The 16,632-nt window shown below is 38.1% G+C and overlaps 1 protein-coding gene across 4 annotated transcripts in view; it reads right to left on the minus strand.

Annotated features, from left to right (window-relative positions):
- PARG (poly(ADP-ribose) glycohydrolase) overlaps nucleotides 1–16,632 on the minus strand; it is a 182,060-nt gene that overhangs the window by 35,997 nt on the left and 129,431 nt on the right. For all 4 annotated transcript variants that reach the window (XR_009448338.1, XM_059662103.1, XM_059662102.1 and 1 more), the window contains exons 13-14: nucleotides 13,609–13,756; nucleotides 936–1,014 (exon numbers count right to left, since the gene is read on the minus strand). Coding sequence is in view for 3 of the 4 variants with exons in the window: in XM_059662103.1 (XP_059518086.1) it covers nucleotides 936–1,014; nucleotides 13,609–13,756 (227 nt within the window). In the remaining variant the exon portion in view is untranslated. The remainder of the gene's footprint in view (nucleotides 1–935; nucleotides 1,015–13,608; nucleotides 13,757–16,632) is intronic.

The following is a 16,632-nucleotide window of genomic DNA, read 5'->3' on the forward strand; positions in this document are numbered from 1 at the left end:
GAATTACAGCTAATCTCTTCCATGATGTATGTCCATCTAGTTTGCTTTACAGATTTAGGTGCTCCCATGTTGAGTGCATAAATGTTTACAAGGGTTATATCCTTTTGTTGGATTGCTCCCTTTATCATTATGTAGTGTCCTTCTTTGTCTCTTATTATATACTTTGTTTTAAAGTCTATATTGCTACCCCTGTTTTTCTTTCCTTTCCATTTGCATGAAATATCTTCTTCCTTCCCTTTATTTATAGTCTGTGTGTATCTTTTGTTCTGAGGTGAGTCTCTTGTATATAGCATATACATGGTTCTTGTTTTCTTATTCATTCAGCTACCCTTTTGATTGGAGCATTTAAGCCCACACTGGCTCTTCTTCATTAGAACACACACACACACACAAGCATCCAGGTTCCAGTTGCATAAAAATTCACCTCTGTTAAATCAACTTATTGGGGAAGCAATATCATGTAAAAATGTATTTCAATAAAAAATAGAAGATAGCAGCAGCAAAGTTCACTGTAATTTCTGCTGTCAATTGTTTGTAGCAGTAGGCAAATTGTCTGAAAAATAGATTGCTTCATCTACCTAGCCTCCCAGAAAACGTAAGGATAACTACTTATGCTGTTTAAGGGTTTTAAGCTATAAATATAACCAATTCTAAATAAGTCTGGCCTTGGAAGTTAACCTCTATTGACTGCTTACAATTGGTAGCTAAGATGCAAAGACTGTAAAGAGCTCTGGTCGTCCTGTTCTTGATTTAGACTTTTGGCTTTCATTTCTTTTTGATATATGGTAATACTGTTTTAACTACTAATGAAGCTGTAATACTAAATTTTAGAAGAAAGTTAAATTTCTGAAATAAGAATAGGTGGCAGACAGAATATACGAGGCCACATTCTTTAGCTTCTGGCCATGCGATAATCAAGTCAGAAATGAACTCACCTTTCATTCCCATCTTCATGGCTCCGGGCCCAGCGATAAGTTTCAGCATAGCCTGTGTATTCACTGTACTGTTCAGTACCTGAAAAAAAGAAGCTTCCAATACTATTTTTCAGAAATATTTTCTTAAAAGCTTTACCTTCTAAAAAAAAAAAAAGCCAACAATAAAAAATCACTGGTCTTAAAATGATTTATTATTTTTCATGAAGAAATAATAGAATGCCTCCAAAAATCACTACAATGTTTATCATACAGTGACTAAATGTCTCAACCAATACAGTAAACAAAACATGTTTTCAAATTTATTTCCTTCTTTTAAGAGGAGTACATAAAGACTGTGTTTTATACAAGTCCACTGTTTTGAATGTCAGTAATCTGATGATAATACTTACTTCGTATTGTTGAGAAAAGAAATTTTACATAAAGGCATTCCCTGCTTCCTCAACAAAATCCTAGCAAATCGGATCCAGCAGTATATCAGAAAGATCATACACCATGACCAAGCAGGATTTATCCCAGGGATGCAAGGATGGTACAATATCCGAAAATCAATAAACGTAATACATCACATAAACAAATTGAGAGAGAAAAAAAACACATAGTCATATCAATCGATGCAGAAAAGCATTTGACAAAATCCGACACCCATTTTTGATAAAAACTCTCAGCAAGGTGGGAATAGAAGGATCATACCTCAACATAATAAAAGCCATATATGACAAACCCACAGCCAACATCATACTCAATGGGCAAAAACTAAAACCATTTCCCTTAAGAACAGGAACAAGACAAGGATGCCCACTCTCACCACTCCTGTTCGAGATAGTACTGGAAGTATTAGCCATTGCGATCAGACAAGAAGAAGAAATAAAAGGCATCCAACTTGGAAAAGAAGAAGTAAAACAGTCCTTATTTGCAGATGACATGACATTGTACATAAAAAACCCTAAGGACTCAATCAAAAAACTATTAGACTTAATAAATGAATTCGGCAATGTAGCAGGATACAAAATTAACACCAAGAAATCTATGGCATTTCTATACACCAATAGTGAACTTACAGAAAGAGAGACTTAAAAAGCAATCCCATTTACCATCACACCAAAAAAATTAAGATACCTAGGAATAAACTTAACTAAAGAGGTAAAAGACATCTACTCAGAAAACTACAGGACTTTGAAAAAACTGACAGAGGAAGACATAAACAGATTGAAGAATATACCATGTTCTTGGATTGGTAGAATCAACATCATTAAAATGTTCATATTACCCAAAGCAATCTATAAACTTAACGCATATTTCACAAACCTAGAACGAACTCTCCAAAAATTCATCTGGAATAAAAAAAGACCCCGAATAGCTGCAGCGATCCTGAGAAAGAACAAAGTAGGTGGGATCTCAATACCAGATATCAAGCTGTATTACAAAGCCACTGTACTCAAAACTGCCTGGTACTGGCACAAGAACAGACATATAGATCAATGGAATAGAATAGAGAGCCCAGAAATCGGCCCGAACCAATATGCTCAATTAATATTTGACCAAGAAGGCAAGAACATACAATGGAGTCAAGATAGTCTCTTCAATAAATGGTGTTGGAAAAATTGGACAGATACGTGCAAAAAAATGAAACCAGACCACCAACTTACACCATACACAAAAATAAACTCAAAATGGATAAAGGACTTAAATGTAAGATGGGAAACCATAGAAATACTAGAAGAATCCAGAGGCAACAAAATCTCAGACATATGCCCACGCAATTTCTTCACTGATACAGCTCCTAGGGCATTGGAAACTAAAGAGAAAATAAACAAGTGGGACTACATCAAAATAAAAAGCTTCTGCACAGCAAAAGAAACCATCAACAAAACAACGAGAAAGCCCACTGCATGGGAGAACATATTTGCCAATGTTATCACTGATAAGGGTTTAATCTCCAACATTTATAGGGAACTCATACAACTTAACAAAAGGAAGATAAACAATCCAATCAAAAAATGGGCAAAGGACCTAAATAGACACTTTTCAAAAGAGGACATTCAGAAAGCCAAGAGACATATGAAAACATGCTCAAAGTCACTAATCATCTGAGAGATGCAAATCAAAACAATGAGGTATCATCTCACACCTGTCAGAATGGCTATCATCAACAAGTCAACAAATGACAAGTGCTGGAGAGGATGCGGAGAAAAGGGAACACTCGTGCACTGCTTGTGGGAATGCAGACTGGTGCAGCCACTATGGAAGACAGTATGGAGTTTCCTCAAAAAGTTAAAAATGGAACTCCCATTTGACCCAGTGATCCCACTTCTAGGAATATATCCCAAGAAAACAGAAACACCAGTCAGAAAGGATATATGCACCCCTATGTTCATAGCAGCACAATTTACCATAGCTAAGATTTGGAAACAGTCTAAGTGCCCCTCAGCAGATGAGTGGATTAGAAAACTGTGGTACATCTACATGATGGAATACTATGCTGCCGTAAAAAAGAAGGAATTCTGTCCTAACCAGTTTGGCTCAGAGGATAGAGCATTGGCCTGCAGACTCAAGGGTCCCAGGTTCAATTCTGGTCAAGGGCATGTACCTTGGTTGCGGGCACATCCCCAGTGGGGAGTGTGCAGGAGGCAGCTGATCGATGTTTTTCTCTCATCCATGTTTCTAACTCTCTATCCCTCTCCCTTCCTCTCTGTAAAAAATCAATAAAATAAAATATATTTATAAAAAAAAAGAAGGAATTCTTACCATTTGCAAAAGCATGGATGGAACTGGAGAGCATTATGCTAAGTGAAATAAGCCAGTCAATGAAAGAAAAATTCCACATGATCTCACTCATTTATAGATAATAAAGACCATTATAAACTGATGAACAAAAATAGATACAGAGGCAGAGCAGCATCGAACAGACTGTCAAACTACATCAGGAAAGCCGGGGAGGGTTGGGGGGCAGTGGTGGGGGTGGGGGGGTAAGAGATCAACCGAAGGACTTGTATGCATGCATATAAGCATAACCAATGGACACAAAACACTGGGGGGTCGGGGAGGCCTGGGGATTGTCAAGGGGGCAAGGGGAAAAAAGGAGACATATGTAATACTCTTTGTAATACTTTAAGCAATAAAACAAAAATTAAAATAAAAAGACATTCCCTGCTAAAACAAATGTCATTATAATTAAATCTAGGCCCTAGCTGGTTTGGCTCAGTGGATAGAGCATTGGCCTGCAGACTGAAGGGTCCCAGGTTTGATTTCTAGTCTGGGCACATGCTCAGTTGTGGGCTTTATCTCCAGTAGGGGGAGTTCAGGAGGCAGCCGATCAATGATTCTCTCTCAACATTGATGTTTCTATTTCTCCCTCTCCCTTCCTCTCTGAAATCAATAAAAATATACTAAAAAACTTAAATCTAGAATTTGCCAATCAATAGGCAAGGTACTTCAAAAAAGCCTTGTAAAACTAGAATATAATGGCCTGAGAAGAAAGGAAAGAGGAAAAGTATAATTAATATTAATCTGATGAGGACATGCATCAAACTTGCGACATAACGCAGATTTGTAATTCATCGTACCTGAATATATCAGGAGAAATGGTATCAGATTGTTCCACTATTTAACTAAATAAAATTATTCCAATTATTATTGTCAACTCAATAATCACTTGACTTTTCAAGAATTATAAAAACAACAACAGTAAAAATGAAAAGCTGAAAACCCTGGGCAAGATAATACTTTGAAATATAAAAAAGAAAAATAAAGAAGAAGAAACAATTTCTGATCTTCAAAAGTTACTGTTACAATAATGAAAAGAAACCACATATACCTGATAAAGGACATGTATATACATATATACATAAACACCAGTATGTATATATGTATATAGATAGCACTTTTAAAACTTAATAAAAAACTCAATTAAAAAAACATGGACAAAAGATTATTTCATGTGTATAGCTGTATGTTAAAACTTACCTAATTTTACACTTCAAAATATATAGTTTAGTGTACGTCAATTATACTTCAATAAAGCAGTTTAAAAATGTAATCTAACTCCCTCACTAGACTGTCGGCTTCTTGAGGGTAGGGATTATAAATTATTAACATTTGTGTCTACATTAACATCTAGTAACACAAGAATACAGAAGTAGATGATTAAGTACTTTCCATAGAAACATGATAATTAGTGAGAAAAACAGGGAAATATTGTATTAATGGAGGTTAAAATAATGAATCCAGAAATACTTAATTCACATTTACACAATGTGTGGCAGGCTAAAAAGAGTACCACACTGAGATTAAGAGATATGAGGAACCCAAAGTGAATCCTTAAGTGACCAAATCTCATTAGACTTCATTTTGTCATCTAAAAATCAGACTTGTTAATAATTCTTGTTTGCCTGATAGAATTGCTTGGAAAACCAAATGAGATTAAAATCCTTCAAAACCATAAAGGAGTTAGTACTGGTGTCTAGACTTAACTTTGTAAGGGGGTAGAGAAATCAAAGATACATGATTCCAGGTATGTGGGGTTTGAAAGCAACCTGGTCTACTGGCCCGGCTAGGAATAAAGACAGCAGAACAGTTGTGTTCTTGTCTATTTTCTGCCCTGCAATGGCCGTGCCTTCTTTTTCAAACAAACAAGTCTACTCTGATCTCTTAACTATGGAAACAAATAACTATTCTGTCTTTTGAAAAGTGGTTGAAAATTTTATATCAATTATATTTCTATTTCAAGTTAGATCGGTTTCAGTCTTCTTTCCTAAGACAAACAAGGTTAGATTCATTTCCTTCGGTAATGGGAAGTTAAAAAATTACATGTAGATGCTTGTACTCTAAACAAATTAAATCCTGGGTTTTCTAAATAGACTCTTTCAAAATTATGCAAACTATTCTGAAAAATGAATACCTATAACTTGTTTTAGAATAAAATTTATTGATAAACTATGATGAAAATACAAAGGTAAGCAGTGATAACAGCAAACAACAATCAGAAGACTGAATGAACTTTATGGCAAGCTCTCTCCACCTTCATTTAGGGAAATAGCTAGAAGGAACCCACTAAAATCTTTTCAAGAGTTCCAGTTTTCGGATTTAGCAGTAAGAAACATTCTTATTTTCTCTTACTAGTAATGAAAGTTTGTGATAAACATAGAAAAAATATTTGGAGATTAAAAATATTCTACTTAACAATGGGTGTGCCCTTAGAAAGAAAGATTATATGAAAGCCACTGATTCTGCTTTTATTAATATCATTCATATAGAGGTAATTATGTGGCAGATAAAACAATCTTGCCTTATATTCCTATGATTAACACGAATTAAGAAAAGCCAAACTCCAAATGAATTTGGATCTTTCCCAATGACCTGGTATCGCTGAGTTAGCAATGGACTGTTTTTGTAGTAATGGGCTCCTCTAGTGCTGTTATTAAAAGCACCAGTACTATAAGCAATGGTTTCCACTTTTGTTCTATCAGTTCTGCTGACACTCATAAAAGATACAAGGATCTGTGATGTCTGGAACAATTTGATTCATTAGAATGCAGGTTTTATGTTAAATGTACTACCATTCTGCTCAGTAAGTTTCACAGCTAGGCATCTTCATACGCTCACCAAACAGAAACAAAACAGTCTCCTAGAACTCTTTGGTATTGAAGCTATAGCTGCTGGTTGTTGTAGAGCAGTGGTTCTCAACCTTCCTAATGCCACGACCCTTTAATACAGTTCCTCATGTTGTGGTGACCCCCAACCATAAAATTACTTTCATTGCTACTTCATAACTGTAATTTTGCTACTGTTATGAATTGTAATGTAAATATCTGATATACAGAATGTATTTTCATTATTACAAATTGAACATAAAGCATAGTGATTAATCACAAAAACAATATGTAATTATATATGTGTTTTCCGATGGGCTTAGGCGACCCCTGTGAAAGGGTCGTTCGACCCCCAAAGGGGCCGCGACCCACAGGTTGAGAACCGCCGTAGAGGAACATGAGAGAGGGAAAAAAGGAAAGAAAAGGAAAGATTGGAGTTTTAATTCTTTCCCTCTATCTATACTTACTGAAAGGTTTTAACTCATGGCTGCCCTATGGATCATAGAAAATAGAGGAATAACACTGTCTGGATAAAAGGATTTGGCTGTTTGCATGACCTGTTTCATATTCATTAAAAGTCTGATACCAACCAGATGCCCCACAATGATGATAAATTTAATTTATTTCCAATTTCTCAACCTCTTCTACAGATTCAGGCAGCATAGTCACAGCCATTAGCTAGTCACAGCCACTGAGCCTAGATGAATCATTGAAGGAATGGAATTGATCCGGCAGATAGATTGCAGTGCCCAGTTAAGAGTCTCCTAAGAAGGGAGATGGCAGAAATCCAACATCAAATAGATGATGAAATGGCCATTTCCATTAAGGGAACATCACATCACAGATATTAATTAGGAGGCTCTATAATAGAGTTAAGAGGATGTGGGCGGGGGGGAAATGCTGAGTTAAAAGTCACCCCGGATGTCCTTAGCCTGAAGCAATTATAGATATGAAGGTGAGTCATGGATCTGCAATTTTCCATCTATTTTACAGTGCCTATAGATAAGTTAGGGACCAGACATAGTTCCAGAGTGGTGGAATTTTTCAGATTGGAAACAATCTTTTTTTTAATTGATTTGAGAGACAGAGCGGAAAGGAGAAGGAGAAGGAGAAGGAGAAGGAGAAGGAGAAGGAGAAGGAGAAGGAGAAGGAGAAGGAGAAGGAGAAGGAGAAGGAGAAGGAGAAGGAGAAGGAGAAGGAGAAGGAGAAGGAGAAGGAGAAGGAGAAGGAGAAGGAGAAGGAGAAGGAGAGGGAGAGAGAGAGAGAGAGGAAGAGCAATATCGATGTGAGAGAGAAACATCCACCAGTTGCCTGCCGTCCGTGCCCATATGTGCCCTGGGGATGGAACCCGCAACCGGGGTATATGCCCTAACCAGGAATCGAACCCACCACATTCTGGTGTAGGAGATGATGCTCCAACCAACAGAGCCACACCAGCCAGGGCTGGGGACAAACTATCTTTAAAAAGAGGAAAAGAAAAATCTACTATTTTCCTTGTACATGGAAATTACATCCTTTATTTACAGCAACATTAATATAGGTGGCAAGAGACTTACTTCTTTCCCAGTATAAGAGAAATGAAGGAAATAAAACAAATTAGCTTTGAGCTTAAATGCCCAGCTGCTGGGGTCCAACCCCAGCAGGTCCAGGGGTCCCCAAAGGTGTGGATGGAATTGGCGAAGAAGGAATGACACGGAGATAGCGTTCAGTTGATCAGCAGCCTAGCCAGGATCTCTAGCCAGGATCTCCAGCCAAGTTCTGGTCTGGATCTCCAGCGAAGTTCTGGTCTGGATCTCCAGCCAGGCTCTGTGTCCATGTTCTCTTGCTAGGTTCTCCAGGTTCTCCAGCCAGGTTCTGTAGCCATGCTCCCTCGCTAGGTTCTCCAGCCAGGTTCTGTCCAGGTTCTCCAGCCAGGTTCAGTCACCAGGTTCTAGTCAGGTTCTCTTGCCAATTTCTGTAGTCAGGTTCAGTCCAGGATCTTTTGCCATGTTCTCTCGTTAGGTTCTGTCTCTAGGTTCTGAGGCCAGTTTCTGTCCAGGATCTTTTGCCATGTTCTCTCCAGCAAAGTTCTTCTGTCTCTAGAGAACATTCTTTGTAGGTTCTGTGCCTAGGTTCTGTCTCTCTTGGTTCTGTCTTCTAAGTTCTGTCTCTTGCTGTCTTGTTACATCTGTATTTATACCAGTTGATTCAATCCTATCAATCTCTATTCCAAAGGTTAGGGCGTTTCTTATCTCCATTCCAGGGAGTAAAGATTATGTAGCTTAAGCATGACTGTTCGTAGTTAAAGTGATTAAATACCCGCCTGGCACTTAGTTGAGGGGTTTTATTCCCTCCCTAACTTCAGGGGAAAATCCCTACCTGGGGAAACAACCTTTCTCAGAGAGGAGACCTTGGTTAAAACACATAGTGCCAAGAAGGTGAGCAAACATTTTAAGAACAATATGCCATATATGCCAGGTCCTTTAAAACAGCAAGGATGGACCGGCTCCCGGCACCCAGCATTCTACCAACTTTTTTTTATTTCAAACATGTTACAGCTGACCTTTGAAAAACATGGGGATTAGAGATACCAACTCCCCAACATGGTTATAACTCTTAACTCCCTAAAAACTTAACTACTAATAGCCTATTGACTGGAAGCCTTGTCGATAATATAAACAGTTGGTTAACATATATTTTGTATATTTTATACTGTATTCTTATAATAATGTAAGATAGAGAAAAAATGTTACCAAGAAAATACATAAGGAAGAGAAAATACATTTACACGACTGTACTATATTTATTGGTATCATAAGTTTATAGTCTGTTTACAAAATGAATCATCTGTCAGTACCTACATCGCATTGTCTCGTATGATATAAGACACTGTAGATATTATATGTATTACTAACACTAGGCATCAAAACTGAAAAGATGGAGACATGTAATACTTTCAACAATAAACAATTATTAAAAAAGATAACATGAAAAGATTCATGCATTAATAACAAAGAAGCAGCAAATATGATTGTTTTATGGTAGCCTTGTGCAACTGATACAATTGCTTCACAATAGTAAGGAAATCTCCACAAAATTTTGATATATTTATGTTTTAAAATCCATGTATAAGTGGACCAGTGTAGTTGAAACCTGTATTGTTCAAGGATCAACTATAGATTCATCTAAAATATTGATTTCGGAATCTTCAGTTCAAATCTAGCTTATCTGCTTAAACTTCTTTTAAAGTATTAATTAATACATCTAAATGTTGGAGATGATCACATTCCATACCTTCAGAGCTCTCTAAAACAGTGTAAGACTAATATTCAAAGTATTAGCCCAGCAATGGAATTACGACAGTTTAAATTTTTGTTCTGTAATTCCTTGTACTCTTTCTTTCCTCATGTCTTTCAACTACATTCTCTGTATCTGCATGTGTAATAAACAACATATAAATATAGCTAAATCAATGAGACAACACAGAATAAAAGGGTTTTATATCTTTCCATTTCATTACAATTGGATCACAACCTCCATCCAAGAAGAAATTCTTTTGCCAAGGTTCAATTTTTATTTCTTACACACACTCAGACAATTAATAGTTGTTATTTTTTGCCTTTCCACATCAAAACAGCAGACTCACAATTCCTATATAATAAAAGCCTAATACGCAAATTGACCGACCAGCAGAATAACCAGTCGCTATGATGCGCACTGACCACTAGGGGGCAGACGATCAACACAGGAGCTGCCCCTAGCCCGCAGGCCAGCCAATGTGGGTGCCACTGGGGGACCCCTGATTGTCCCGCTGGTCGCCCCACAGATCAGCCCTGATTGCTGGCCAGGCTTAGGGACCCTACCCGTGCATGAATCTCGTGCACTGGGCCTCTAGTGATATTATAAAAAAATAGCATAGGAATTCTAAATGATGTGGAATAACTTGTTGAAAGCCTTTTTACAAACAAGTACTTGTGAAAGATAACATATCAGCAAAAATGATGGTGTGAAACTTCTGAAATTTCTCTCCTCTGTAATTTTTACACTGGTAAAAATTGTGAGGATCAACAATTTCTGAACTGTGGGAGTTAATCAAAGGCTAAAAGCAATCCAAGTAATGTTTATTAAAAGAAAATTGACTAAATCTTGGTAAAAAGGGTGGGTTTTGTGGTGTTTTTTAACTTGCCCTCCCACTCTCCGAAGCTCTGTGGTAGCCTTAAAACACAACAGCCTGTAATCACAGTGAAAACCAGCAGCCTGGTATCCATGAGAGGTGGTAGAAGAGGGCTGATGCTCCTTCAAAGCCCCATTCTCAGAGAATTGCCATCATATAACCTGTCTGGTGGTTCCCTGGAAGACCTCACTCACAAGACTATCTTAATTTGACCTGAATTAGAGCTTGCCTGTAGAAAAAGCCTAATACAGACAGTCCTCAGGTTACGTCGGACTGGACATACGTTGTTTCGTGGTTATGTCGCCATCTCCCATTTATTTATAAAAAAAAAAAAAGTTCCGTCATTTCGATGTATGTACCTATGTGCTTTATGTTTTTTATTATTTATTTACCACAAGTAAAGGTCAGGAATTATCTTTCTTTTAAATTTTTTTTGCTGTTTGACTTCATTACTGCTATGTATGTGCTCCTGTGAGTGACGTAGGTGCTTATGTAGGTGGGTTCCAACTTACAGCGAAAATCGCCTTGCGTCGCATCGCACCGTAGGCTAATATGCAAATCAACCAAATGGTGGATGGACCCGTCGCTATGATGCGCACTGACCACCATGGGGCAGGTGCTCAATGTAGGAGCTGCCCCCTGGTGGTCAGTGCATTCACACAGGGGGAGCGTCGCTCAGCCAGAAGCCCGGCTCATGGCTGGCGAGAGCAGTGGCGGTGGTGGGAGCCTCTCCCACCTCCGTGGCAGCGCTAAGGATGTCCAACTGCCAGCTTAGGCCTGCTCCTGAGTGGACCTAAGCCATCAGTCAGACATTCTCTGAGGGCTCCCTGACTGTGAGAGGGGGCAGGCCAGGCTGAGGGACCTTCCCTTCCCCCAAGTGAATGAATTTTATGCACCAGGCCTCTAATAGGAAAAATAAATAATAAAGAAAAATGAACAATTTTAGAGAGCAATGGGACACCATCAAATGTGCACAATGAGAGCCCCAGAGGGAGCAGAGAGAAAGAGGCAGAAAGAATATCTGAAGAAACGATGACCAAATATTTACCAAATTTATCAAAACATTCAACAAGCTCAATGAACTCCAAAGTGGCTAGTCAAATGGACCCATACCTAAAAACATCATAATCAAGCGATGGAAAGACAGAGACAAAGAATCTTGAAAGCAAAACAAAATTTAGATACTCTCCTGAAGGTTGCCTACAAATGTATCTGAGGGAAATAGTGTGGTTTTAACATGAGACTTCCAAGTCTTAGTTCTGTCATGTACCCCTTTGGAGGTGAATCAGTTGAATATATTTTTTTGTTGTTGTTTTCTTTTTAAATACGTTTGTATTGATTTAGAGAGAAAGGGAGAAGAGAAACATTGATGATAAAGAAACATCGATTGGCTGCCTCCTGCACTCCCTCTACTGGGGATCAAGCCTGAACCTGGGCATGTACCCTGATCAGGAATCAAACCTGCGACCACTTGGTGCATGGTATGATATGCTCAACCAACTGAGCCACACTGGCCAGAGAGTTAAGTATAAATTTGATATAACTCATAGGGGATGGTTTTTCTCCCTTTATAATCTTTGGGGCTAACAATCAACCAAATTCTCCAATCCAGTTGAATGTTTGGTCTCCTACATTACTCTCAAAGCAGCAACAGATTAAAAAATAAAGTAACAAATTCTCTTTTGCAGGAAAAAAAAAGTATCATCGATTGATGAGTAATTATGGCTTTTATGTGAGGATGTTCTTTCAGGTACTTGAATTAAAGGCTTAACTTACCTAAGGTAACTAATTAAGAGTTTCTTAAGAGCTATTACTTTCTGTAGCTCACTCACAAGAAAATACTAAGACATAGTGATATTTCAATTTTAAAAAAAGTAAATAAAGATAAAAATTTTAATCTCAATAATAGACCTAAAGTATAAATTTGACTCTCTTTTTCATTAACTTAAATCAAGGATAGGTACTAAGATAGTCATACGTTTTCTCTTAGTATTAGAAATGAGGGTAACCATAAGGTTCCTGATTTATTTCTCTTCTTTATAGCTCACTGGTATACTAACTCTCTCCAAACACTGTAACTTTGCTTTTTGCATTTATATATTGTCATCATATTGAATTATAACAAATCATTTTGGAAATACAATGGAAGAATAATAATAGAATACATGCTCAAAGTCCTATCATTTTCTTATTTTTAGGGCATTACATCATAAAAATTCAAACTGGAAGATAACTGAATAGTTTTTATGCTTGTTCCTAGATAATGATGCCTAGGGGAAAAAAGGACAGGATAAAATTCTTACTCAAGATCAGGCAAATAAAACTACAGGTGATGGTGGGGGCTTGCCTGGGCTGGGAAAGGGACGGGGGGGGGGGGGGAGGATCAATTGGGGGAAAAGGAAACATATGTAAAACTGTAGACAATACAAAAATAAAATAATAATAATAATGAAAATAAATAAATAAATAAAATCTTCAAAAACAAAACAAACAAACTGCAGTTGATTACTGAACCACAAGTTTGAACTGCCCGGTGCCACTTAATCGTATATGTGGATTTTTTCAGTAAAGACCTGTACTGTTTTTGATCCGTTTGGGTTTCTGCAGATGCAGAGGGCCAACTGCATGCACTGATCTATGCCATTTTATAGGGGACTTGAGTATCCTCAGGTTTTGGTATGTGCAGGGGGTCCTGGAACCAATACCGAGGGACAACCTAAATTTTGGGGAAATAAAAATTATCTGTGAATTTTTGACTGCATGGAGTTGGGAGTGTGGGTTGGTATTCAAGGCCCAACTGTGTAACAACTTCAAAACACCAAATATAAATGAATGAATAACAATACTGGGACTAATGCCCATGGCAGAGAAAAGCTTATCTGAGTGGCCTCTAGTTTTCATGACATGTATTCATAGATGATCCCAAACTAACCTGTGATGATAAGACATTCATTGTGATCCAGCACCTCAGTAAAGAGCCGTGAAACAATCAACTCGGGGTTGATTAAAAAGCGAATTTCTTCTTGCACAAGTCCAGCACTGGTTACACCACCTCCAACAAAACGGTTTGCAAAATCCACCTATTTGGAAAAAGGTGGCATGTTAAATGCTGATCTAAAATACCTACATAAATGATACACAAGTATACCACCTCTAATCTCTAATCTTGCTTTCCTTTCCTATATAAATCAACCCCAAGTTAGTAATCTTTTCAGGAAGAATAGGTTGTGGTTGCCTGCACTCTTTCCATCTCACTGCAGTTAACATCTCTTCGTATTTCTTTAGATCCAAAACCTTAGAAGGAACCTAGAAAATGGAGCTTTTTAGACAAAAGACTCAATGTAATTATATGGATTTTCGTTTATAAACCTTTTGTGTTCCAAGGACCACAAATCAAGAAAGGCTTTATCTGGAAAGTTCTCTAGATCATTTCCCCACCACTCACTACTCAATTTCCATTTATGTATTTCATAGACTTTAATGTAACTATACCTTTCTTATATAATATGGCAATCAAAAACTTGTTCTTAAAGAACTTTAAAGTTCAGTAATCGACCTTTTTTGGGGTAAACTTTCCTTCTATGGAAGAATAAAGGGGTAGGTACTTTGTCCTTCTAAATTCAGTTGCAAACTCCCAACTACATGAACATTACAAACTCTTTTTTAAAAATATACCTAAGGAAATAAATGAAGAACAAAACCTAGTTTAACAATAAAGATTCAACAAAATATTTCCAATTTAGTTTAAAACTATACATAAGCTTCCTGTGGAATACTAAGATTGGATCCCCAAGCTCTTATTAATAATGATGATTATACAATCCTCAAGAGAAAGCAAACTCAACTTGCCATCATTATTTGTTTGTCTTAGACTTACTAAGCACTCCAAGATGTCATACAACGCTAGGAATTATGAGGAAATATGTAAGAAATGGTTTCCAACTTTGCCTTAGAATATTCTATTTGAGGAGTTATATTACACACTTATATACAACTGTGCACACACATAACCATACCCATACAAAAAAACACCAGAATTCAGTTAAGTAGTGTTAAGAGAGGCTTATATACGGTGTAGGAAAACCACATTCCTGTATCTCCCCTTTAACTTCACACTGCTACCAAACTCACTACACTCTGACACCAAATGTGTGATATTGGACACATCAAGCAATTCTGCGACACCACCTAGGTGTCCTATAATTCAATTCAGTTTTGACACTATCTGCCTGGCATTAGCATCAGATTTCAAAAGCTAAGGGTTCAGTCCCACAAGACTGCCCAACGTCAGATGCCAATTGTAAGTCCTAACTTCTAGTTGACTGCTTAATAGGGGTTTCTAGGACCCCTCCTGGGGTTTGATAATTTGCCAGAGGAGCTCACAGAACTCAAGATAACGCTCACTTACATTTACTGGTTTATTACAAGGTTATAATAAAGGACACAGATGAACAGCAAGATGAAGAGATACACAAGGCAAGGTATTTGGGAAGGGGCACAGAATTTCCAGGCAAGTCATTCTTCCCACAAGTCACTCACTCTCCTAGTACCTCCACATGTTCACCAACCTGGAAGCTCTCTGAATTCCAGACTTTTGGGATTTTTATGGAAGCTACAGCATGTAGGCATGATTGATCATGAACTCAGTCTCCAGTACCATTCCCTTTCCCAGAGGACGAGAGGTCAGGTAGAGAGTTCCAAACTTCTAAGCATGGCTTTGGCTTTCTGGTGACCAGCCCCGTTCCTGAAGCTATTCAGGAGTCCACCAAGAATCACCTCATTACAACAAAAGACACTCACTCCTGTGACACAGAAAATTCCAAGGGATTTAGGAGCTCTGTGTCAAAACCAAAGACCAAATCCTATATAATAAAAGTGTAGTATGCAAATTGTCCCTTCTACCGGGAGTTAGTCTGGGAGTTTGACCAGGGGGTGGGGCCAGCTGGGGAAGGGAGGGAGGCCCTGGCGGCAGCAGGCAGCCGGGAGAAAGGAGGGAGTACCCAGGCAGTAGCCGGCAGCCACTAGGGACCCTACCAGTGCATGAATTTCGTGCACTGGGCCTCTAGTATTAGAATACAAGATGGTCCTTGTGCTCTCATTACTTACATAGCTACCCAGGTTTTAGGAGCTCTATACCAAAAGCTGGGGCGGAGACATATAAATATATATATATTTTTATTATTATTTTACATATCTTTTCAAATATATGATTTCTTAAAATTTGTTCTCTAAAGCAATTATGACATTAAATGATAATCTGAAACCTATTTTACAAAAGAGTAAAACAAGAATATGAATCTTTTGATATGGAAAAATATGAGAAAAGACAGAAATTAACAGAAGGCAAAGTATTATTTAAGTATAGAAGAACTTGGAAAACACTGAAAATTACAATTAGACAAGTTCTTGAAATGAGTTACCACAGAGAATCATATACATTTGGATTTATATTCTGGCGTACTAAATCAATGCTAAAAAACAGTTACTCTTTAGCTATCATAGAAAAATTAGAGGCCTGGTGCACAGATTCGTGCACACTAAAAGCAAATTAATTAGAAGGTGGCTGGCGGTGTGGGACTGAGCGAGACGAGCCAGACACACCCTGGAGCCAACCTCCCACGGCCCCTCCCTGGCCAGCTGCACCTGCGGCCATCTTCTTCTTCTTTTTAAAAACATTTTATTGATTTTTTTACAGAGAGGAAGAGAGAGGGATAGAGAGTTAGAAACATTGATGAGAGAGAAAATCGACCAGCTGCTTCCTGCACACCTCCTGCTGGGGATGTGCCCGCAACCAAGGTACATGCCCTTGACCAGAATCGAACCTGGTACCTTTCAGTCCGCAGGCCGAGGCTCTCTCCACTGAGCTAAACCAGTTAGGGCACTACCATCTAATTAGTAGCAAGTGCCACCTGTGGTTTGTAGGTGGTCTGCGGAGTGCGCGGGGTCCCTCTGGCAG

The sequence above is a fragment of the Myotis daubentonii genome, chromosome 13 (genome assembly GCF_963259705.1).
Source record: "Myotis daubentonii chromosome 13, mMyoDau2.1, whole genome shotgun sequence".
NCBI classification, from domain to species: domain Eukaryota; kingdom Metazoa; phylum Chordata; class Mammalia; order Chiroptera; family Vespertilionidae; genus Myotis; species Myotis daubentonii.